The 25,460-nt window shown below is 40.2% G+C and overlaps 3 protein-coding genes across 9 annotated transcripts in view; 2 read left to right on the top strand and 1 right to left on the bottom strand.

Annotated features, from left to right (window-relative positions):
• Nucleotides 1-6: 6 nt before the first annotated feature.
• On the bottom strand, nt 7-3,192 carry mfsd4ab (major facilitator superfamily domain containing 4Ab). The gene is made up of 10 exons (XM_084015324.1): nt 2,838-3,192; nt 2,540-2,738; nt 2,085-2,327; nt 1,826-1,988; nt 1,564-1,679; nt 1,252-1,425; nt 995-1,142; nt 836-906; nt 570-690; nt 7-463 (listed from the first exon to the last, which is right to left on the bottom strand). Exons 1-10 carry the CDS (start codon nt 3,065-3,067, stop codon nt 369-371), a joined length of 1,560 nt encoding a protein of 519 aa, XP_083871450.1. The 5' UTR covers nt 3,068-3,192; the 3' UTR covers nt 7-368.
• Nucleotides 3,193-10,174: 6,982 nt separating this feature from the next.
• lemd1 (LEM domain containing 1) overlaps nt 10,175-25,460 on the top strand; it is a 37,394-nt gene continuing 22,108 nt past the window's right edge. The window contains exons 1-7 of one of the 7 annotated variants that reach the window (XM_084016242.1): nt 10,175-10,396; nt 14,347-14,488; nt 16,522-16,612; nt 16,793-17,013; nt 17,304-17,630; nt 18,681-18,754; nt 18,937-19,609. In XM_084016242.1, the coding sequence (XP_083872368.1) occupies nt 14,423-14,488; nt 16,522-16,612; nt 16,793-17,013; nt 17,304-17,630; nt 18,681-18,754; nt 18,937-19,243 (1,086 nt within the window). In that variant the 5' untranslated portion in view covers nt 10,175-10,396; nt 14,347-14,422 and the 3' untranslated portion in view covers nt 19,244-19,609. Of the gene's footprint in view, nt 10,397-14,346; nt 14,489-15,138; nt 15,537-16,521; nt 16,613-16,792; nt 17,014-17,303; nt 17,631-17,846; nt 18,755-18,936; nt 19,610-25,460 lie in introns of those variants that run through there. The other 6 variants (XM_084016241.1, XR_014597654.1, XR_014597653.1 and 3 more) reach the window with 6 other exon arrangements.
• pm20d1.2 (peptidase M20 domain containing 1, tandem duplicate 2) lies at nt 19,787-24,583 on the top strand. The gene is made up of 13 exons (XM_084015541.1): nt 19,787-20,041; nt 20,156-20,242; nt 21,064-21,299; nt 21,406-21,492; nt 21,594-21,727; nt 21,913-22,032; nt 22,200-22,275; nt 22,371-22,432; nt 22,519-22,597; nt 22,709-22,780; nt 22,874-23,039; nt 23,135-23,234; nt 23,925-24,583. The coding sequence occupies exons 1-13, from the start codon at nt 19,822-19,824 to the stop codon at nt 24,052-24,054; spliced, it is 1,569 nt and encodes a 522-aa protein (XP_083871667.1). The 5' UTR covers nt 19,787-19,821; the 3' UTR covers nt 24,055-24,583.

The raw sequence follows: 25,460 nt of genomic DNA, 5'->3' as shown, positions 1-25,460 counted from the left end.
ATTGTTTTAATACCCATATTATACAGTTTTCCATGTACATATGCCAAAGATATTAAAAAAAACACATAAAACAATATGAAAACAAAAGATGCAATTAAAACGCCAAACAGAAAACTGTTGAAACAGAAAAAAAAACAAGTAATCATAATCCTTGTATTGTAAATTAAACACCAATCCACACGTTCATGAACAGGGTCCGTGATTTAAAGCAAAACAATCTGAGCTTATGTCTTATCCAGCACAATAAAAGTACATCTGCACAATGTTCATTTGGTAGGCTTCGGTAAAACATCTTTTGAATATAAATTGTTGTAATAGTTCATCCCCTTTTGTAGCCAGTAAAGGAGAAAACACAGCTGCTGGCCCTCTCAGCTGTCCACCGTCTCGTCTTTCTGTTCTGTTTTGGTCGATCCATTCGCCTCTGTGGCTGGTTCCTCCACCATTGCTGACTTTTTCGTCGTTCCTGTTGGGATGCAGAGGGAACACGAATATAGGGGATGATGAGTGTGAAACGCATGAAAACACACACCATAGGGAGCAGTGTAATAGGGTGCTGACTGAAACTGTACCTGTGAGGTAATTTCTGTGCATCCGATGGAACAGCAGGAGACCAATGAAGAGGATAAAACCGATGCAGGCGATTATCATTCCGCACAGCAGGAAGCTGTAGCTGCCTTCACTCTGGATAATCTGGGGATGGGATAGCAACATTAAACTACTGCACACAAATCTAAATCTCCGCTGGGCTTGTTTTCGTAATTATATATTATATAACTATCTCTCTACTTCTGCACACTGCTTTTTCTATAATAAGATAGATGCTCATCAGACTTACTGAGCCAACCAGAACCTGCATCACCATCTCTCCCATCCCTGCACTTGTCACCAGGACTGACGTTGCACATCCTGCAAAAAGAAAATGTGTGCTTTATTTCCTCGCCTTCCTCTGATTCCAATATTGTGTTAGAATTATGCTGCAAACACATTATTATACCCTGATAATCAAGGATGTCTTCTGTATAGGCGAGCATACAGGGGAATATGCTACTGAGGAAAAGCCCGCATAAGCAGGTTCCGGCAAACAGAAAGGTGCTGCTGGTGTAGAATATGAGCAGCATCAAGACAGTAACAATAGCACCCGCCTTTAAAAAATAAAGATGAGAGAGAAATTACCAATTAAGTGTTAAACCATTAAGTTTCATTGTCCATGTCCCATCGATAAAGGCACTCTAAATGTTTCATTGGCCTTACCAGGTTGAACATGAGAAGTCTCACAGGCTGGAAACGGTATGAGAGAGGAATGGACAATAGACGGCCAACAGTGATTGCTGCCCAAAAGATAGTGGCCAGGTAACCCGCTGTCTTATGCGGCAACGACATAGGTGGCGACACACCATAGGTGTAGACAAAGCCAGCATATGCACCCTGAAAGGGAAAGGCAGATTCTTTCATGTGCTCTACTTTCTCAAGTTTTATGTGAAGCAGATTTTGCATGCATTCATTAAAATTTGTTGAACATAGTAAGTGAAATGCGCGCCTATTCGTCTGCATCTCCTCACTCACCACAATACCATCGGTCATGAAGAGCACCATCCCACCGAGGATATGAATCATAAAGAAGGATACTGGCAGACCGCGCAGGTTATCATTCCGACAGCAGCTAAAGATATCCCCATGACCTGGAACAGAGCGAAACAGATTGCAGCACACAAAAAAGGCATTTATTGTGATTTTCTAAACCCACTGAAGATCCACTGAAGAAATGATGTATTACTCATCTTAAAATAGGAGTTGTGTAAAAAAATCAAATCTTCCAAATCTGTACCTCCTGCTTCATGTTCCTTCTCCTCCACGTCTGAGCCCTCCGCCCCCTGCTGGTTCTCCATAGCTAGTTCATCTTTGTCCAGGAGACGAGGAGTGCCACTGGGGCAACATGGGATCAGCTGTTCCCGATACATCAGGAACAGGACTGCAATGGGCACGGGCAGCTGAGGGTGCACGCAAAATATATGTTTAACCATTAACTAAAATATTTGATTCCGAAAAAAGTAACTCCTCTTCTGCACAGCTGTCCAATGTCTTACATTGATAAACGCCATGATCCAGAAAGCATAGTGCACGCTTGACTCCTCTTCCCCTCCCTCGTGGGGCAGGTGGTCCTCGGTTATGTTGTGGCCTGAAATTGGACTGTTTCTCAGCATGTTCCTGAAATGATGCATGATCTCAGTCTCATTCCCTGTGTGATTCCCACAGCCCGTCTCCGAGAGGAAAGGATCTGCAATCAGTGGGCTCACCAGGGCTCCGAACCCAATGAAGAAATGAAGAGCCTACAAAAATCCAGAGACATCACTCACTGTGTGTTTTTTAAAATTATATAATTGGCTCATAACTTGAGAAAATAAACCTACATTCTTGTTAAATTGCAATATTTGTGGAGAAATACAAATCGAACAAATTCTATTTTAGCATATCTGAATCTGCTATTTATTATTCATTGGAGGCAAATGCTACCATGTCAGCAATTCTGCAGATGAGGTACCTGTAAGAAAAGAGCCGAGTCCTTCTGATAGATGGTCACCAGTTGGATGTTCGCGATGGTGTCAATAATGCCCATCGCAAATCCAGACACAGCCATGGCGATGGCAAGCAGGAGAACATTATGGCACAGTGGGATGATGGCGAATATTATCGAAATGACGAGAGCAGAGACAAATAAGGCTGCTAGAGAACTGAACAACCTTTAAGCAAGAAAAGAGACAAATAGGCTTATTCTTTTTTCCAGATTATTCATGGGTACCAAACAGCAGCATAGCAGAGTCTGGAGGTATTATACTCACGTCCTCTTGAAAACACCACCAATAGAGCTGCCAATTAACAAGCAGAACTGCTGGGCAAAGAATACCCAGGTGATCTGACTAAGCGTTGAGTTGGTTTGACATTGCAAATCCAAAATTGTGGGTCCAAGGAAAGCAATGCAGAGTCCAAAGCTGAAGAAAACACTCCAGTAGGTCAGTGTGTGATGGGCATTCCTTTTGAACAGAGTCACGATCCGCTCATCCACAAACATCTTGACCACAGTAAAGATAGATGTACCCGAGAGAAAAAGACTGCCAAGGATTTTTTTTTAAAAAACTACCAAGTTTTACGACCTGAATATGTGACAGCAGCTCTGTGAAGTTTTGTGGATGTTTATTTTGTAGATCTTCAGGATCTCTTTTAAAGCTTTTAACGCCCTCCTCTTTGGATTGCTCAACTGAAAAGGATGTCCTTTTGAGTTAATGGGTGAAGTGGAGATTCTTCCAACAATAATATGACTATTTCAATTATGTCAATGATTTGCAATGAAATAGACCCTGTGTTGAAATGCTTCCAGAAAGTGTGCATTTTATATGTCATGGCACCTCCAGCCCAAGCGATGGAAAATGTAGCGTTAAGGAAGCAATGACAAACAGGTTTCATCCCTGGGCAATCCTGCGGCACTTATGACATATCATTTATTGTTATGAAATAAAAGACATGGTCACACACACACACACACCTCTTTCTTCTCATGCAGTCTCGTGTATGTTTTAATTCCTTTCATCGGAGCAATAAAATATAGTTTCTGTAGAAACAACATGGAATGTAGTGTCCAAGTGTTTTATATGAGTTCTTTAGAGCCACTGTGACAATTTTGCTCTGTGTGTGTGTTTATTGTTAATTAGCAAAAGTGAGCATGCTAAAACACTAAACTAAAGGTGTTGAACATTATACCTGATCAAAATTAGCTAGTCAGTGGTATGAATAAAAGAAAGGCCTTAATTCCAAATCCCTTTAATGATTGCATGGGTGAAGCAAAGCTCCACTGGTTGTGGCCAAATATGGGTTTCCGGCAACGTTGAACCTCTGAATTGAGTCAGTTAGAAACGTTTTATGAAAGACGCCAACACCATTAAAGGAGTATACATTTGTACGATGACGACACAAATGTGTTTGATTTACTGTACATTTTTTTTTTAAACGTGCCAAATACATGTTACTTTCTTGGTCCCTAAATGTCTTTTGTCTCTAAATCCACAAGTAGGATGTGTACCTCATGCAAGATGATTCACTGTGTGATTCAATTGACTGAAAATGACACATTTCCCTGTGACTGTACCTGTCTACACAGTGGAGCATATCCATAACCCACAGCCTACCAACCTCCGCTGTGTAACTGATTTGCCTGTCAGGTACAAAACCCTGAGAAACGTGTGTGTTTATACAAAAGGCATTCATTAACATCTGCTTCCTCTTGTGGCAATATAGCAACACAAGGTGACTTCTCCAGGTAATTGTCAACTAACGCCATCTTAGATGTGTGCGAGGGGGGTGTTAAAAATCAACAGCAACTCCTAGTTACTGAAGTAGGACATCTGTTTTTGAATTTACCTATTATTATTTACACAGGTTGGATTAAGGAGAGCTACTGTATATGTTCACCAATTCAGGAACAAAACATCCTTGAAAAATCTGTGAACTCAAGCAGTACAGCTGCCCCACTTTTAATATGTTGAGCAATTTCCCTCACCCCTCCAGGCATTTTAAGCTCAATGTAGAAATACTATGTTTGGAATAATAATTTGAGTTGTTCCACACACACACACACACACACACACACACACACACACACACACACACACACACACACACACACACACACACAAAGTTCAATTTCATTCTTTACATCCACTCCTTCGCTGTCCTTGAAACATTTAGAATCAATGAATATGAAAATATGATTAATTTCAAAAGTTTGACTCCTGGATGCAAGATGTTTTCCAATTGTTTCTCTGTATGTGCCCAAATGCTTCATCCATCCATTATTTTTAACCGATTATCCTATTCAGGGTTGCGGGGCACTGGAGCCGATCCTGGCTGTCATTGGTCGAAGGCAGGGTCAATAGCTATTCACGCTCACGTTGACACCTACTGGCAATTTAGAGTCATCAGTTAAGATAACCTGCATCTCCGTGGACCGTGGGAGGAAGAGGGAGAATCAGGAGAAAACCCACGCTAACACGGGGAGAACCCCAGAGGCTTTGAATTTCCATGTTACTACTCATTCAGGTGAGCACAAATAACTTTTCCCCCTGAGCAGAGGAACCTCTGCAAAGTGAAGCTCAAACACCAAAGTAAAATAAAGTAACAGCACACATTGTTATCAGGAACAACGGTCCACCAAAGGTTTGTTTTTTAATTTTGGCAGTGTACCCAATACAGAAACATGAACAACTGTTTCTTGATATGCTTGCTACAAGCAAGATGTCTTATTGCACTCTTGGATATTTTAAGTCTTCCTGTCCCTCAATGGAAAAATAACCAACATACTTGAGGACAGTTTATACATTATATTGAAAATGCTGAAGTGGTGAAATGTAAGATGTAAGTGATGTGGTGTTTGTTACAACCTTAATAGATTGTATAGGGCAACAACGTTACATAAATGACCCAAAAACATTGCAAAATAATTGAATCAACACAAACAAAAGGGTAAATCTGCTGGATTATTTACAAAAGAAAACTACTTTTTACAAAGGGATAAACCAACTAAATTTTAATAAAAAGAACCAAATAAAGCATAGGGTCTCTAAGTCCAAAACAACAAACAAAAAACAACCCTAGATAGAAATATCAAATTCAACGAGGCTAGAAAATCAAAACACAACCCTAGCTCCCAAACAAATCAAACCAGGTGAAACCAGGTGTGGCAACATAAAATGAACCCCTACATTGCTTCTCTGAGTGCAGGGAAGGCTGGTGCTGAGGGTTAATATGCAGGTCCACTGATTAGGTAATGACGATCGGGTGTGAGCGATCAAGGAGGAAGGGTGCGGCAGGAGGGGTGAATGGTGCAAATGAATGGTGAGTTCATCATAGCTGATAACCAAGACACATATTGCTAAAATAAATAAATAAATAAAAAAATAATCACATTTTGGAGAAGAGCATTTCCTGCAGTTTCAACACTAGATGGTGTAAAAGTATTGCATTCATCCGCAATTCAAGAAAAAATCTATCAGTTTTGCCTCCAATGGAATAATAATGTTGCTCTCTCTATCTACCAAGCACAGCCATCACACAGCATCTCTTTTTTTAGTCACATGGCTTGCTTATGGCAGCCATATAAAGAGATACGAAATCACCAACAGGGTTTAAAATGGACAAAAACCGCATTGGTGCTCTGTCTCATCTCCATAGGCTGACATTTAGCCAACTCTCGGTCAGAGGCCTCAGCCAGAACCAGCACAATGTGACAGGAATCACAATCTGATTTTCTCTCTGCCACAGCTCCACTATTTATGCTTTATCTACTGTTTTTTTTTTTAATCAAACCTTTTTGCAATGGCCAAGACAGCATCAATAGATGGTTTCAAACGAGATGCATAGAACAATTTAAAAACACACAAACAAATACGGTACTTTAGATAACACAGACACAAACATTCAAAACATACACACACAGGTTGAAAACAGATAAAACAATGTGCACCGTAACTACGGAGTCACATGCCTAAGACAGACAGGAGGAGACAGGTCGAGCCATGGAAGCGATTACAAACTCCAATTGAATTAGCCTCCAAATCCATCACTAATTTTTTTAGTGAATTTAATTACTGGTTCTAAGGGAGATATATCCACAAAGATATGAGGCGAGCAGACCAATAAACTGTGCCAACGTGGGTCTGTGCAAGTCCAATGGATATACGATCCTGCGTTTCTGAATGGTTCAGTGAGCTTGCAGAGAAAAATCACGCTACCATATATGATAAAAGAAGAGTAAACGCCATGGATTACATGCTAATAGCTCAAACTCCCAATATATTTCATTAAAGCTTGGCAACGCCATATTAATATTATATATTAATATTAATAAACATTTCAAGATCTTTGAGGAGGAGGAATTCAAAAATATGTTTGTGTATTATTACTTGTCAAGTCAGACAGGCCATACATGATTCAGTCGGTATATGCTTAAGCACAAGTGAAGGGATGAGCTAAAGTTGACATGATACAGGCTACTCTTGGAGCAGTAAGAAATGTATCTGTCACGTATGGGTATTTCTCCAGTCAGTCCCGTGTAGCCCTGGATGAAAATTCCCCGCAATGCAACCCTTACACATCCCCTCGGCCCCAGAATAGAGCCAAGGACATGTGGTATGCAAACAGACATGTCTGCGGGGCAAAACAGTGCTATTCTATGAGGCTCGGGGCTTTCAAACTTGCTGCTGGAGGAGCAGTTAAGGCATAGATAGAGCACTTGGGAAGGTTAGTACATGAGCAGATTAAAAAGTCATCAAATCATTCAGACGAGTTTAAGAGAGAGAGAGAGAGAGAGAGAGAGAGAGAGAGAGAGAGAGAGAGAGAGAAAAAGTAACTTTCATGTGAAATCATTTCTATTAAACTACTTCTTTGAAAGAAATTTTACTACTGACTAGAAAAGTATTACTATTACTATTACAAGTATTAATATGACACCTGACTACTGTTTTATGGCAGACTCAAAAAATATATTTCTCATCAAATCATGTGTGCGCCTACAAATAACCATAACAAAAGTTCAGTCATGTTCAAGTCGCTACATCCTAATATTATCTTTCAAAATAACATATTTTCAGTTGGACAGCAGGAGAAAAAGGCCTGACCTTGTAGGAGAGATCTTTTAATACGACTCCAGAGTTATCATGAACCTTAAATCATTTGCAGTGCAAATTCTTATTGTCCAACAGTCCTAGCTTTAATATTATGTGAATGGAAGTTCAGCGGAGCATTGGTGCTTATCCAAGGACTTCAATCAGTGATGCCCAGCCAGAATTCCTAAAAGTGGAGCCTTTTGAAAATAACTGCTTCTGTCAGCCAGTCCCTACTCCGTATGAATGGAACCATGCTGAACCTGTATCCCCCCCCATTATCAATGGCCAATTAGGATTTTGTTGCCATATATACACTTTGTTTTGTACTATGACCTGTGTATTTCTGATCGTCTGACATCACCCTAAATATGCCAACAAAATGCCACACCAAATCTTCAAACTAATCTTCAAATGTTGGTTTGAAAACTGTTCTAAATCGGTTGATTTGTTGCAGTAAAGCTTATATTAAACCCTCTCAGTGAGATTTAAGGGTGTGGTGGGCTGGCTTTATATTTAAAATGTTACAAACTCTGGGCTGTTTTACACATCAGGTCTAGCTCACAAGGTTCACTGTTGCTGCAACTGCAAATGACTAATGTGTTGAAGTTGTTGATAAGTATAACAAACTCTAGTGGAATCTTCTGTACCCTAAAACACTAAATCACATGAACTAAGAAAAAGGGTTGCAGGATTATTGTAATATTCTTGCTCATTTCCACCAGTCAATCTACTGCCAGAGCTTACCTTATCCAAACAATCACATTTGTATGATTTTATGTGGAGGTTACCGCTGCAGCACAGTTTCTCCTCCTTGGTGATTTTGCTGAAATTCTAGGAATCACATCTAGCTATATCTACTGAGAATAGATGACTAAAGATTGAAGTCCAAAGTAGCATAACAAAGGATTAGTTTCATAGTGAAGTACGGTTTTCCTGAAGTGGATGTGACACAGTTCTAGAGTACAGACGGCTGAGCCAACACAGGAATAGAAATCAACCATCATGCTCATTTTCATGGTTGAAATGCTTTGTCAGTATATCAGCACGGATAATAACTCGAATGCTGTGATGGAGTGAACGACCTCAGTGGATTTAATGAAAGGCAAGTGATGAATTCAAAACCCCACAAAGGAAAACAGATTTCCGCACTGAGGACTGAACTAGCTTTGTTCCCCCTGAAGATTTTTCTGTCAGAGAACAACTCATGCATGCAGCTGTCTGGTAATATGTTTGTACACACATCCAGACACGGACGACAACAATGATGATTTATTCTTTTCTATCATAAGATGTCTCTTGCTTTTCCCTTCTTCTCCTTCTCCCCTGTAGTCCCCCCCCCCTGCCGACACAGTTGTAGAGAGCAGAGCAATGATGCGTGTCTCACTGAAACCTGGTGAATAGTAATGAACCCAGCCTGTGTCTATTTGAGGCAAAGCGAGAGGAAGACAGAGAGAGGGTAAGGAAGGGTTTGTAGGGAAGGAGGAGGAGGAGGAGGAGGAGGGTAGACTGTGAGTGAAAACAGGGCTTCTGTTGCGGCACTGATGCAGCACAGGCAGCAGTGAGAAGCACAGTGGTGACTGACAAGAAATGCAGTTCCATTAATCCTTTACACCCTCTGCATGATCGCCCTCGCTTTGTGTCACACAGCTCATCAGCTGCTGTGATCAGGACGATATGACTAGCACATCCCTCGTTAAAAGCCGTCAGCAATCTTTTCTTTGGGTGCGTTTTCTTGTACCTCATTATACAGTAGCTCATCTAACCACCCTCCTCGCATAGACAGTGGGAGGAGGGTGTATTAGCAGAGGAAATGGATGGAAGGGGGGAGAAAGCTGGGAGTGAATGTGGCTCAGGGAACAGCACTTGCTGTCTTTATCCCAGATTCAACAGCCAAATTGCAGTCTCCCTAGGCTAGTGGACGAGGTGGGCTGTTGAAAAAGTGTCCCAAACAGAGATTGAGAGGCTGTAGAGACACCAAGACACCACACATTTGGTCATCATTATTCTCCTCCGCTTGATTTAAACCATACGCCCAAACTGTCAATACTGCATGTGCAGGATGACGAAAACAAAGTTGTGTCATCGTTGGGACAAAGCATGTGCATCAATCTAGATGGAGAGAAAAAAAAAAGCGCTTCTGTATACAACTGAGGGATAAGTGACTGGAATATTCAGCAACTGGCTGCAAAGATCGACTGGAGTGCCAGGACTGAAAGGAAGGGAACAAACACAATAGAGTGCCCCCCTACCTCAGCCCCTCTTTTATCCTTTTCCATCCAGGACCCATGGGCACACTGCCAACTTGGAATCTTAAGAACTCATTCAGAGAAAGCCAAAGAAAGGGACTTGTTTAAATCCAGGACCTATTCTCTCACAGTCTCTTGTTTTTCCTTACATTTCCCACGTGAAGAGGGATTTCGGGTTGCTGTTTTCTCTGACAACATCGCATCTGAGGAGGGAGTGCAGGAGGAGGAGGGGGGCCGTTCAAGAATTGCCATTCATGTAACGTTTCGTCAGATTCGTGGTTTGAGAGTATTGTGCGCGAGAGATCTCCCTTCTGAGTCCCCTTTCCCCTCTCACTCTCTCTCCCAGTTTTCATTCTGCTTTTACTCCCTGTCTCCCCACTCTCGCTCCTTCTCACATAGTAACTCCTCCCCCCCACTACCCATTGTCTCTCCATACAGTATTAGGCTGAGGGGATGCCATACTCGTTCCAGCGAGGGACACCGGAGAGGGAGAAGGAGGTAAGAGTCAGATTTATAGCATAAGAATGCATCACCATTACTCACAGAAGTACGCTCGGGCAAAATAGCTGCTTGTTTTCATCAAGAATGACAGTGAGGACAAGAAGCTGCTTTTACTAATACTCTGGGGCTTTCATGTGTTGTATGCAGTATTTCAGTATGTGTTGGTTGTCTTGTCTGCCGGTGGAAGCTACTTAGGTGTGTTTTTAATGTATAAAAAGGAAGCACTGCATTGGATAAGTAATTGTTTGCCAGTCCTTTATCTCTATATTTAAGACCACTGTTTATAGTCCTTTGCTGTATTGTTATAGTTTTGTGTCTGCAATTTCTTGAGGAGAATGTGCACACTGCTCATACTCTTCTGTCAAAAGAACAGAGGAATGTGTTGCATATAAAAAAGATCTGAAGCCAATAAAAATGATCTGCAGAGTGATGATTCCCTGAATTGGCTCTCAGCAGAAAGGGGACCATGTGCGATGTTTCGGGGATAAAAGGTAATCCTCCCTGTAGCTGAGATTCACCTTCTTGTCTGGACTGAGTCTGACACAGGGGCTTTACTAATTTATGCTGAGACATGCCTGAGAACAGGCTCCCTGGAGCTCAGTGGCAGTGGTCTTTTTGGAACCTGGAAAAAAGGCTCATTGAGTAAACACTTTCCCTCCATAAGTAGGTAATGTTCTCTGTCAGAGGTCATGTGAATATCCAGAATATCTCCAAGGAGATATTAATCTAAGTGTGTTGACAGCTATAGTTTGGTTAGGCTGACAAGCACAAAATCACACTTAGCTAAATAATATATCTGTATCTCTTGGGAATAAAGTTATAAGTCTTATGATTAAGTTAGAACAGCTTGTGACTTTGTAATTTAATTAAAAACAAGAAGTTAAGTTAATTAGCAACACTTTGAAAAAAAGATGTGAACATTTCGAACAAATGTTTTTACTTTGCTGTGCCCGAACAACTTGAAACAGGTGCATAAAAAGACGAGCAATAGTGGTTCTCTGTATTGGACAGTTGCAGCCTAGTACAGGAAGCTTTGTGTGCTTGTTCAGAGAAAAAAAAGAGGCTGTCTCAATGGGGCTTTTGTTGTTTGAGTTGGAGACAGCAAAAGCCCAAGGAACACTGACTGACAAATACCTGGCCCCTCTGTGCCTCAAATATCTCAGAGTTGTACTTGATACAATGTCAACAAATGCCTCCACTGTCCTCTATAGTAGCCTGTTTTCTCTCTTTCCACAAGGTTTTTCATGTTTTTTCAAAGGCTACTGTCTTTTGAGCAGACATCTGGGTGCAGCAGATTTGGCGTGCAGCAGATCGAGTACTGGGGTTGAAGATTTCCAACAGTTTAGTGCTTAAAACAGTCAGAAACAGGGTGGTGTTTCAGTCCAATTCATAGAGGAGCTCCAATTTTTGTTTGAATTCTTCAAGGTTAAAGAGGACTTTTGAAATCAATGAAGCATATTAGTAGATTTGTTGTGCATTAATTGTGCTTGATTCATCAGTATGACGGTTTTGATTAAAAGGTACTGCAGGGAAATGTGTGTACATGATATCTCCAAAAATGTATTGGTCACAACAGACATCATTTAACATAAGAAAAACTGCTAGGCTTTATGTGCCTATAGTTTTTGAATCAAAATGCTGAGGTAATTATCTTCTTTGTACTTGTGGAAGTCAGGCAGAGGGTTACTCGAGAATACAGACACCCTTTATGTAATCTGTTTTCATTTCAGAAGCAGAATCCTTTTGATTAACATTGCACCTTTTCCCTGTAGACATTGGTTTAAAACGGCATTTTTAATCAAAGATTATTCTGTAAAACTCCCTGAGGGATTGAATATCTTGCAGGATATTGCTGCAAGATTCAAGCATTGGGTTAACGTCAATTTATTTGAGTCTGTGCTGTGAAAAATATAATTTCTTCTGTTTAAAGACTTACAAGGCAGTTTCATTTTACTCCCCTGGGCCTCAGATGAATACTTGCAGTTTCTTTGGTTAATTATTCATGCCAATGTGAGTTTTAAATCCGGAATGCTTTCTGCAGCCTGACCCTATTTTTTCTTCTTCTCTTTTTGTTTTCAACCTTTCAACCTTTAATTAAACTTAAATTGCACCAGTCACTGATTTTTTTTATTTTTGTCTTCCTACACAAACCACAAATGTGTCTTATGGCTTTCTATTCCTATGTGAGTTTGTTCTAACATTTCACGTAGGGTTTAAAGCCATTGGATACACAGTGGACAGTCACCCGAGGAACTGTTTGAAGACATTTTTGACATCATATTATTTTTAAGGTATTTTAAATCAACCAAATCCAAAAATATATTAAATAACAAGTAAAAAGGGAGGGCAATGTAGGATATTCCCGAAAATGAATATAGCAGCAAACAACTATTGGCTATGCTAAGATATAGCCGAGTAATGTCTACATGAGCAGAGAATGAAGTCGCTCTCCCTTAGTCGTTATCTGAGCCTCTCTTTACTTTGTTGACATAGCCAGACCACGTGATCCTTTGGTGCATGTTCGTATATGTGAGCGTTACATTATGTAATAACATATAAAATATGTAGCCAAAAACATCTCCATCATGCATCTTTCCTTGCTGTTAGAGTTGTGGGAAAGTACAGATAGTTTGAGCTGGAGCTATATATTTTCCTGGACTTGTTTTGGGGAAACAAGTTGGAAATTTGGGCAGATGGTCATGGAAATTAAAATGTTCATTTCCTGCTGCTCTCAGCCATTTTACAACTTCCAGAACAACTTAAAGGTCCCATTACTTACTGAGAAATTACTGTGGAAGTCACAACTAATATATACACATTGTGCATTCTGAGAGGTGTTCAAAAAAAAAACATGTTTTACAGCAATTACATGATAGCAGCATGTGAAGGCTAGCATAGAATACCACAGCTGTAATGTCTATGGAACAAATATTCATACCTTCAGGTAAATATGAGAATTCCTGGGGGCAACTGTCTTTGTCTCCAGCTTTTTCAATCAAGAACACTTTCAAACATAGACCTGCGCTTTTTCTGAAAAATATATTTAATTAATCTGATTTACTTTGCTAATTTGTCAAGTATTGGTCATTCAACATTCATCATGCTTCTAATACATTTAATGTGAATTGGGATCCAAACACAAGTCATGTTTATATTCACTGTTACTCTGCCAAATCATTGTAATAAAAGGTAACAACTTACAGCATATCTTGGCACATTAGGCACAATTTGTATTTACAACAGTGTTGTACTGTTCCAAAACTGGGGGGCACCAAATCACAAAAATGCCAGTTCTTGCATAATGTTGCTTTAAATGGAAAAATAGATCACAACTGGCGCAATTTCAATGCCCTAATCCCTCTGGAGATTCCTACTGAAAATCAATGTTGTTTTTCTCACGTCACAATGTGTTGCTCCAATATAAAAAGGATACAGTTCAAGTTGTCAACAGTAAACAGAACAGCATGCGATCAAATCTGCTCAGTTCAAACTCAAATACCACTGCAATGCGATGTTCACCTGCTGTATTGTCATTTCATAAGTACAAAGCCACAAGATAGCAAAGTCATCCGATTAAATATCTTTTAGCCGTTTTGTACAATTTGCACCAACGACAAAAGTGTTTCATTTTGTTTTACTTCTCTTCTATTTTGGAAAACTTAAAAAAAACAGGAAGGGACAATTTGCTTTAAAAACTTCCTGTTGTTAAGTTTTCTATACAGTAGTCCACAGATGTTCTAATCATGTGAAAAAGACCATCTCCAATGTTTTCATGTAACCTACAATTGGATTTCACTCATTATAAGATCTCTGAACGCAGCAGAGACCTGCAACCAGAATGTTTGATTTAAATTTCACAGCAAGTTTTTCATGTAGAAGTATTTGATAGAAAATATGCACTGGTTTACAATCCCCTGAACAAGTGTTTTTTTTTTATCCGTTTACAGATGTTAGGAAATGAACTACTCACCACTTCTACATGCACAAGGCAGACATGCATCCCTCCAATAAAAATGCAGCAGCATGCACCAGAGAGGCGACAACGACACGCATGGAGACCAAAGCCCGGGTCAAACCTGGAGGTCAAAGGTACACAGCCATTTCAATCATTCAAATGTCATACCTTTGAAATGTGGGCCACCCAAAAAAGTTACATGTCAGAAAAGGAAAAGCCCAGGTATAAATCATAAATAAAAAGTCTATCAATGAAATTGCCATGGCTTACTGGGAGACTTGACTATCCCGTTTGAAATTGTTTTTTTAAGGTATCCTGTTTCTGTGTTTGAGTATCACGTTAACATATCATGAATGTGATCAAAACCAGGATAAGCCTCATAATACTCATGTTCATGTTTATTAGTAACAACACCTGAACTTTCCCAACTACAATACCTCTAAATGTTTAAAAAGGTATATCAAAATTAGAGTATTTCATTTGAGAGGATTACATTATTTCTCTATTAATTTTGACAGCTCAGAACTGTCATATTTGTTGAGTAGGCTAACACACGAAGCTTGCTAGCAAGCTAATGTTAGCACTGGCCAATAAAACAAAAATAAAAACAATAAAATAAAGAACCAACGTAAGCTACACATGCCTTATCAGCTACTTATCTGTTTATTTTATTTTGTTTTTATTTTTTTAAGTGAATCAACATTTCATGAAAAGACTTAATAGTTGTAAGCTTCTAAGCTAGCAAAACGCACCGTTAGCTTGAATGTTTACTCGGTACCGGAATCGTTAAATTGCCGTCAATCAAGTCGTCAGCTGCAGCTGTTCTTCTTCTCAGACTCCGGCCGGAGAGGGTTTCCACGAGTAACGTCATCTCTGTCTAGGGCTCGCCCGACTTCCTACACGTTTTTATACAAATACGCTGGAAGTTTTGAACAAGTTATTTGTTTCTTCTCGTATCTCCGCGTCGTCCTTGTGTGCCATATGTCGCTGTTCATGGAGGACCCGGCTCACCTCTCCAAGTCGAGGCTGAAGTCGGACCTGGTGTCCCACAACGTCGCGCTCCCACCTGCCGGCAGCAAAAAGGGGGTTTATGTGGAGTTGCACTTAAAGCACATCGAACAGAAGAAAAACGCTGCGGATTTTTCCAGCGACGAGGAGGAAGATCGCGTACAAGACGTGGCAGTGAGTTTTTACGACAACCACAACTCACTTGACACGATGATCGACGGAGTGGACTTTACTGACTTACTTACTCATCGGTGCAAATGTGTTGCCAACGATGATGCCATTAAAGGCAACAGTTGCATTTGATAATGAGGGGTCGTCGTGCATAATACTATTTAATAATAATTGGGATGAACTGAATTAAACCAGCAGCAGCGGAAGGAGGGGAGGGTGTGTTGGAGAGATCTGGGTCACATTACCTCTCAGCTTGCTGGAGCATTTGAGGTCCACTGAGCCACCAGCTGTATAGTTGGTATAGATTTACACTTGGCCCCACACACCTGTCACACTCATTTACGTGCACTTAGGAGTCTGGAAGTTGTTTCTGTGTATGTTCGTATGTGAAGAGACTGTTTGGGGCAATAGCCTTTGAAATCAACAAGAAATATTTACAGCTGAAATGGTCTGTTTTTATTTTATTTAACCCCTTAATAAAAAATATACATTTGCAAGTAGTTTGATGTTGGATTTGATAAGAATTTGAGTCCTTTTTCAAGCTTTTGCTGGTTGCAGCTTTTCGACTCTAATAATTTGGTTTGTGTGTTAACCTATACAAACGTAAATTTGATTATTTTAATAATTTCGGGTTTTTGGACAGTTGATCAGGCAACCTTTCTTTGACATTTCATATTAAGTTTAAATAAATCAAATTTACAGATTCATTGATGATTGAAATAAGGGGCTATGTTTGTTATGAGGAGATGTGATAAAGATAAGTAGTAGGCTTTACAGTTACGCAGGTAAGTGTAATAAGCAGAAGATGCGTATGGTACCAATATTAGATGAATATTGAACAAATTTGTGAACCGCAGCCTCCAGCTGGGTTTATGCTCTACATCCCACTCCTGGAAACTGTTGGCATTCAAGCTGCAGTCTTTTTCTGCAATTATTTTCTTTATTCTCGAACAGCATTCGCTACATTCAGAAAATTGTGTTTTGATAGGACAAAGAGGAGGATGCAGTGAGTGGTTTGACTGACGATGACCTCAAGGCCGCGCTGCTACAACGCGGGGTTAAAGCTGGACCCATAGTCGGTGAGGTTACACTCATCACTGCCTTGTAATTGGTTGTAATGGTAGAAAGATGATTCCTGCCATCAGCAATGCAGTTTTGTGTTTTAATTGTGTTAAGACGTAATCACATTCACTGTTTGTTTGTTTTGGGGTCTTTTTGCCTCATAAATAAAATGCTATATTACTGTTTATCTGTGCTAGCCTCCACTAGAGCCGTGTATGAGAAGAAGCTCAGGAAACTACTTCAGTTTGGTGGACGTAGAGAAGAGAAAGAAATATCATACTCTGACAGTGAAGAAGAGGAAGAAGAGGAGGGGGAAAATGGAGACGAGCAGAACGAAGAGTCGGGTATATGTGCAGAAATGTTGTTGAAAGAAGAAACGGTGGAACCGTCACACAAAGCTCAACAAGACAGTAGCCAGGTGAGAAATAAAAGGATGTTCTTGCTTGGCTTAAGTGATTTAGACTTCCAGGCTTAATGATTAGTTTGGCATGGATAATTTGCGAGCTTATACTATCTGTACACATTTGCTGTTTTAATAGATTTTCTTGCATTTTTTTGTCTTGTTTTTTGCATCACTACCTGTATTGAAATAAATGTTCCCTGCAGTGCCACTTAGTGGTTGCAGGTTGCAACTGTACACTTGTGTTCTATCTGGAAGTGTTCACTCTTTCCAAATAAGCACTTGCATGTCATGTTTTTTTGTCACAGGTAGAGTTGTGTTTTCAGAAAAGTGGGTTTGTTTACCCGCAGTGCTTTTTACTCTCATCAAGGCTGGTAAATACAACCTATCTTTTTGCTCAACATTCTGTCAAACCGAATTCTCAGGGGATACTGATGTGTTTTCTCCCCTTGTTGTTTGATTGGTTTGGCCTTCTGCAGCATGCCCGTGCTTCTAGAAACAGGGAACCTAGTCCCAAGAGGAATTCAGGGAATGCGATAAAATCATTGGAGCGGACTCGGCCTCACTGCTCACAGATTCCCGTAGGAATTAGTGGAGCATCCTCTGTAGATCAACGCTCAGGATTAGGATCAGGGGTAGGCTGGTATTATTTCACTTCTCTTGTGGATTTTAAATTCTCTGCATTCCTCACTTAGACTGTAAATATATTTTGTATTCTTCTCAAGCCACCAACGGGATAATGCTCTTTTGTTTTACAGTAATGTTCGTCAGTTTCTCACTGGTGCGTAGATTGCGTGGTGAATGATACACGTTTGTGTTTCTGTTAACATGATGAAACTAAATCCTTGCAGTTTCTGACCGAATCGCAAGCGGTTGTGCCCAACGGTGGCTCAACAATTTCCTTTCCGGCCTTCAGCATCGCTCAAATGGTCGAGGAGGAAAGTTTCTTACACGTTTTCAAAACCCACATCCCACAAATGAAATGTAAAAATGATCCTGTCACTTGATTTTCATGGTTGCGAGAAATCCCCGCCTGGGTGCTTGACTCTTGTCCTGTACATTCTCACACAACATAACAGATGGAGAGTTCGAGGGCACACTCCACTAGCGCAGACACTGAGAGAGATTTGAATGGGAGCAATGTGCAGGAACATTGGTCGCGGTCCAACAGGGTCAGTAGTGCTCACATTGTTCAGCGACACTTGAAACTCAAACTTTGGTGGGGGTCACGGTTGTTGGAGAGAGTTCACTGGAGAGCAAAGGACAATTCCGACAACAGAAATCCTAATCTGTTAACGTCTTGTTTCCTTGGCAGGACATGCCGATTGTGGACAGGTACAGCATGAACAACCAGTCCCTGTACTACACTCCCAAGGCGTCCACTTATGAATGGGAAATGAAGGCACATTCATAAATTATTTTTTTTCTGGTTTTTGGTGGGGGTGTGTGCATTGTATACAAGAACACACTTAGTTTGGTGTAACTCCTTTCACATGTCGGTGTTTCTTTGCGTAAGTCAAACAAGAAAATACACACTTGAGTCAGCAGTTCTCTGGTGATTACATCAGTGATCACCCTCTTCCTTTCTGCCTGACTTGCTGGGCCTCTGTGTCTGTGGGGAACTTTAGTGTCTGAGACATGTTTCTTTACTCCACCTTGACGGTAATTTCTGATTTCTTTTCTAGCATTCTCAGGAGCCTGTGAAAGATACGTTCAAGGACATGTTTCTAAATACTGATGCCACGCCCACAGGGATCTAGTAAGTGCAACACGATTACAGCGAGCCACACCATTTGAATTCATAAGATTTCACTCAAGTGCAAGAAATGTATGGGAATTTGAAATGACGGTGTGTCACACATGGCAAATTGCATAGCAGCGCCACACATAGTAGGAGATTTGTGATTGGGTTATAAGCACATATACTGTGTTGTGTTTCAGTGCCACTCGTCGGAGACCCATCAAGGGTGCAGCAGGGAGACCTGTCCAGTATGCATACCCAGACACTCCAGCCAGTCCCACGACCATGGAGAGAAGAGAGGTGGAGCGCCACCTTGTGCCCGTCCAGATACAGATTTTGGTTTTCCTCATTATGGCGTGCCTCCTGTACCTAATTTATGCTTGTGTTGAGGACGACACATTCAGTCCATTTGGGGCCTTACCGGACAGTTTAAACCAGGGGTCAGACAGTGAGGAGGGACTTTTGCTTCAGGCTGAGACACAGGACGCACCAGCTGTTTTTTTTTAATCCTCTAAAAATCCTCCTTTACTTACAAATGCAAGGGTTGCTTTTTTCTTTTTTGGTGATGCAAGCCATAATGACCTTGTTCTGGGAATATCATCAGGGAGCACATATTGCTTTACCATTGACTGTGGGTGTCTGTATGGGAGTCTATTTACATGTTTTGCTCATGGATGTGTTACCAAAGTGCTATCCACAGTGTGACTTTAAACAGAATTAATTTTATTCCCTCAATGTTATAAATAATGATAATGTTATAATTATTTCCTATTTCCTAATCTAACTTGTGAACTGCCATGTTGCATTTTCAATGAATTAGTGTCACTGTATTTGTATGTATGTTTTTGAACCCTATTTCAATAAAGTATGTTGTGCTTCATACTTTGATTTGCGATATAATTCATCTACAAATCAGCAACTTTCATGGAGAGTAGATGGATAATAAATTCTACTTTTAATAAAGGTCACGAGGAGGATTACAAGTGCAGTTTATATTGGCGCCAGCAGGGGGCTCTCATGCAGCAAACTCAGTCTGACAAAAGCAATCGCAGTGAACGAGTTCCGCTGTTACGACAGACACAGCAATGACGGACTCGGGGCTAAAGTTCAAAATACTTAAGTTTTTAAAGCTAATTATAAGTAGTTTTCTCATTGCAGTCGTGGTTCTATTTTGCATAGCGTCTATCAGGACATTTTCGCTGGACGTGAACGTCGGACTTCAACTCGCACGTTGGGAAAAGACGAGCAACATCTCGCTTGTCATAAACCACAATCAGCGAGAGGAGCTTCTCGCACACTTTAAAGGTACCGCTAATGTTTTGCTTTGCTAGTCTGTAAATGAACGTTTGCCCGTGTGGGCACAGTACTTGGAAGAGAGTCGGAGAAGCCCGCCGTGTTGTCTTTGTTTTGTTTACCCAGACGCCATCCGGATCCCCACGGTGTCATTCTCGGAGAAGGAGAGCAACACCACGGCGCTGCTTGAATTTGACAGGCTCCTCCGGAAAGGTAACGTTGAGTTCCAGCTAACGTTACACGGTCAACCTTAATTGTCGACGCCAACCACAGAGTTTACGTTATCTACGCAATTACCGGTTATCTTTCCCCCAGTCTCCGCTACCAATTGCTCCACTCCCATGGCTGGTAATTTATCTACAGAGCTCAATTCGTGTTGTTGTATTCTTTAATGGTGGTTTTTCAATACTTTATACCCAAAGTGTGTCACGCTATGTTCCTGGTTTCAGCAGACTCCGTGGGGCGTTAGCTAACATAACTAAGGCCAACTGATAGCTATGTCAACAGCTAACAAATGTCTTTCATGTGACGGCTAATTCAGGTTTCTCATTTAACTTTAAATGTTTTTGAGTTGAGTGATTTTGTCTGAACAGCTGTCCAAAACCCCAAATTCAGCTTACATGATATACTATATCATATATAGTAAAGTAAAACGTTTGGCATTGTTTTGTTTGAAAAATTAGCAAAATACCCCTTTTAATGCCTTGTTATTGAATAATTGATTCATCAGCTAATGCAGCTTTATATATTGTATAATAAGATATTTTTAAGAAGAATTAATTGTAGATATTGCAGCTTTATTGTCTCTCTACCCATGTCACATAATGCAACCAATTAGCATATTTTTTGTTCGGTTCATGTTTCAACTATCATGCAGCACAGGCCTGATGGCATCCTCAGGTTTATCTTCACAGAGCTCAGAGTTATACATGACATTCTAATACATTTTTATAGGTTGAATATTGAACTAACCATAATTGCGTGAAATGAATGGCATTCCCCCTTTTAAGCTTGTACTCTCCTTCCTGTTTCAGCCTTCCCAACAGTGTTCTCTTCAAGCTTAGTAAATCATGAATTGGTGGCCAACTACAGCCACCTGTTTTGGGTGCAAGGATCACAGTCTGACCTGGCGCCGTACCTGCTGCTGGCCCACATCGATGTAGTACCAGCCTCAGATTCGGATGGCTGGGAGGCCCCACCGTTCTCTGCAAAGGAGATGGACGGCTTCATCTATGGTAGAGGGACCATAGATGACAAGGGCTCTCTAATGGTGAGACAACAAGTGATATTTATGTGATGTCTCTTATTACTGAGATTAATTGATTTATTAACATGTCATGCCAGCTGGACTAAACAGAAATGCTATATTCTTCCAGGGGATACTTCAGGCACTGGAGTACTTGCTGATTAAAGGCTATGCTCCACGCAGAGAATTTTACATTGGTCTCGGTCATGATGAAGAAGTACTTTCAATACTAATTAAACTCTTAACATTTTTCAAATTTGGAACTTTATAAGTTTTAAAGTTTTGTTAATGTCCGTTTTTCAATATTTCTTTTGAAAGGTTGGCGGTTCCAAGGGGGCAATGAACATAGTCCGTGTACTGAAGAAGCGTGGTGTACAGCTGTCGTTTGTCCTGGACGAGGGCCTGGCTGTACTTGATGGAGTCATCAGTGGTCTTGAAGGACCTGCTGCACTGTGAGAACCTGTCATGGTCTAGTGTAAACATGATGTGTAATTTGCAGCTATTACATGTTAAAAAGCAAACAATTTGGCAGAGCCTGAAGGCATAGCAAACTCAAAAGCTTGTATGTCTCCATTAAACTGTGTAATAATATAGGTGATTGACATTTGTGATTTTTGTGTATGTACTTGTTTTGTAGAATTGGGATAAGTGAAAAGGGTTCGGCAACTGTAAAGCTTAGTGTGTTTATGGTCCCTGGCCACTCTTCAATGCCTCCCAGTGAGTCCAGCATCGGTATCCTGGCTGCAGCAGTCAAAAGGTGAGTGGTACATTTTCCTCAAATTGGGATTTGTTAAGCTGATTTGATTTCTCTGTGTGATGAATTCTGGTTAGTCTTTGTTCATGTGCATATGTTGAACTACATTTTTGTCACTCCTTGAACAAATGACAAAGTCTAAGACTAACTGAGCTATCCTATTTCCTCAGACTAGAGCAAAACCCTATGCCGAGATTATTTGGTCATGGCCCTGAACGTGGGACATTTGAGCATCTGGCACATAAGGTAAGGGGATCCAACTACTTACCACTACTCTTCACAATTAATAGCGTATTGGATCTCTCCCTTTTGTTACTCAGCTACTCATTCTTTGTCTTCAGTTCGGGCTCCCAATGAAATTCATAATGTCGAATTTGTGGCTGTTCGCCCCACTCCTCGGCAGGTATTTACATCCTCAAATTGATTCATCTGGTTTTCTTCTGATTGTATCCACTGGAATAATTCAGTAAGCATGTTTTTATGTTACAGGGTGCTTGAAAGAAAACCAGACACTAATGCTTTTGTAAGGACAACCACAGCAGTAACCATGTTTAATGCAGGAGTTAAGGTACAGTTATGAATTATGAAGTAAATGATAATTCACTGGAATCGATTGTGAGGTACTTTGCAAGCATTTCATTTTTCTTCGTATAAACCTAAATTCTTTCCACTCATGTAGGTGAATATCATGCCTTCCCTGGCTGAAGCTTATGTAAATTTACGAATCCACTCATCACAGTCATTACAAGAGGTAGAGTCAGAGGCTTTCTTCCCTTATTTTAGAATTTCTGATGTCTCCTTGCATATATTTTGAGGTAATTTAGATGTTTGCTGTCTTGTCTAGGTCATGGACATAATCCAGTCTACAGTGGGGGACCAACGAGTGAAGATAGAGCTTGTTGAAGGGTTTGACCCGCTGCCTGTAAGCTCAGCAGATGAAAAGTCCTTTGGCTTCCAGATCATTAAGAAAACTGTGTTGGACATGTTTCCAGCAGTGACAGTTGCTCCAGGTACAATCCAGACTGATTTAAATTGTTAAAAATGTATTTGGTTGTTAAGGTCAAAATATTGCATAAGTGTTTTGATATAATGTTTGAATTTTCAGGTATCTGTATTGGGAACACAGACAGCCGACACTTCAAGGACCTGACGAATGATATTTATCGCTTCGCCCCTGCCTGGTTTAAACCAGGTGATGCTCAGAGGTAAGGATCTAATTTAGTTTGTCTCACACTGAATAAAAAACGTCTGCTGCACTAAGAACAATAAGCAACTTGAACAGAGTAATATCAAACCAGAAGGCAACTTAAAAAAAGCCTTCTCTTGTGGGTTGTATGTTTTTGTCACAGATTCATGATGCAACGGCTTGACCCTTGTAATCTTCGGACCATTAGTTCCTCTGAAACAAATATAATTGTACTGACTAAGTCCTAAATGAAGTCTAGTACTGGTTGCTAATAAGGCAGATAAAATTTAGACGTGCGCCCAGTGTGCTTGAACATAGCAAACGGAGAGTTCAGTAATGTTACAATTATCTTGCAGGTTTATTTTCCTTCATATATCATACAGCGGCAATAACTTTAATACATTCAACCAAAACAACAAACTGAATTGCTCACCACATCAAAGGCACGTAGGCACAGTCGAAAACTGTTTGCATCCCAAATCCACAACACCTGTGTTTCCTCTAGGTTAAATGGCCTACCTGGGCTGACCTGAGGTCGGCTGAGCCACAGAGCAAAAACAGCCCCCTAGTGGCACAGGGCAAAATTACATGAAATAATATAAAATGAATAGGGCTTATACAATAATATTAAGAGTTTTATGTATCGAACCAACCTTTAGCCTATTTTGCTTTTCCTTTTTAAATACCATACATTTTTTTTCCTTCTTAGATTCCATGGCATCAATGAACGGATTTCCAAAAAGAACTACGAGGAGCTTGTATTATTTTACTTCAGTCTGATTCAAAACTGTGACATTCGGAAGCTCCCTGAGCCTCACAGCTCTATCCATGAACTCTAAGGAATAGACAGTATGGGTAAAATTTCTGTTATTAGTAGTCTGAATAATTTATTAGTCACTACAGTATTAGTCACTACAATTCAAACACAATTATGTGATACTGCATTTAAGAGCCACATGGTATATTTTTTTCATAGCTTCACAGTAAACAACTGACTCATTGATGAGAAACAGTATTGCCCTTGTTTATTGAATAACTATGTGGAGCATTTGTGATACAGATTTTGCGGTAGAGTGCTGTAATTATTTGATCATGATGGTAGATCAGTGCATACATATTTCTTAGTTAATCACAAAGGATAACATGAAAAAGATGCATGTCCTTGCAGATATGGTGCCGTTTAAACATGTATTTGAAGCACAGAAGTTTTCAAAGAATGAGATTTGAATTTGTACAAAATTATGAGACAGGTATGGTTTAAAAAAAAACTTTGGAAGGACAAGTAAAAGACAAAACAGTTCTAATAACAACAATGTACAGAATGTGCCTGACCAATGTGAACATGAAAAATAAAAGGACTTAAACGCCTTACTGAGGTGCAGATTTCTTCACAAGTGACCTCAAAGGTTCTTTTGTATTGCAGCGTAATTCCTCTTACAATGCAGTAGGTGGCTCTGATGTCAAGAAATGTTCATACCTTAATTTTGATGACTTTTCCATGAGTCAATTAGGCAGCTTGTTTCTACAGTATATTGTGTCTTTTATCTTATTTGTGTCACAAACGCTTGACAGACAAAGAACAACCAATATAAAACATCCAAACAAAATTTGCCAACATTTTGTGGTAAACTTGTGGTATTTTCTTGATATATTATTATGAACTTATTAATAGTGATATTTGTCGACACTATATACAGTAAATATACATGCAACATCTGTATCATTATGTTGGCAAAATTTAAACCACGCCTTCTTTTAGCGTATTAATCTCAAATACAGACATAAGAGAAGTGATCCCTCCTCTAATTTTCAAGAACATCTAAACGTGTATCAGCGCCTTCAGCAAAGCCTAATGCCGCAGAGGATTTTCAACGATCAGTACCACACTGCATAATGGCAGCCATTTTAAAATATTATAGCACAGGTGTAATAAACTTAATTATGGTTTCATTCTATATAGTGTGTCACAGCCATTCCAGTGAGTCAGCATGCATATCTCTTCAGAAGTCATTCATCCTACGAAGCAGTAGGTGGCACTGATCTCAAGAAGTTCTGCTATGTCTTCTAATTGACCCTTTTTTAATAAGCAACACAAATTTTACATTATAGAAATATGGTGTCCCTCCACCGTGTCATTATAAGCCAAAGGGTCATTGGCCTGAAAGATCTCTGCAATAGGGTTAAGGGTGCAGTCGGCAAGTCTGGCAGATGGAGTTGACTCAGTCAAATTTCAAATGTTTACAAC

The sequence above is a fragment of the Eutrigla gurnardus genome (genome assembly GCF_963514095.1).
Source record: "Eutrigla gurnardus genome assembly, chromosome: 8".
Classification (NCBI taxonomy): Eukaryota; Metazoa; Chordata; class Actinopteri; order Perciformes; family Triglidae; genus Eutrigla; species Eutrigla gurnardus.
The sequence above is the reverse complement of the archived record's forward strand: the minus strand, read 5'-3'. Positions and strand labels throughout refer to the sequence as shown.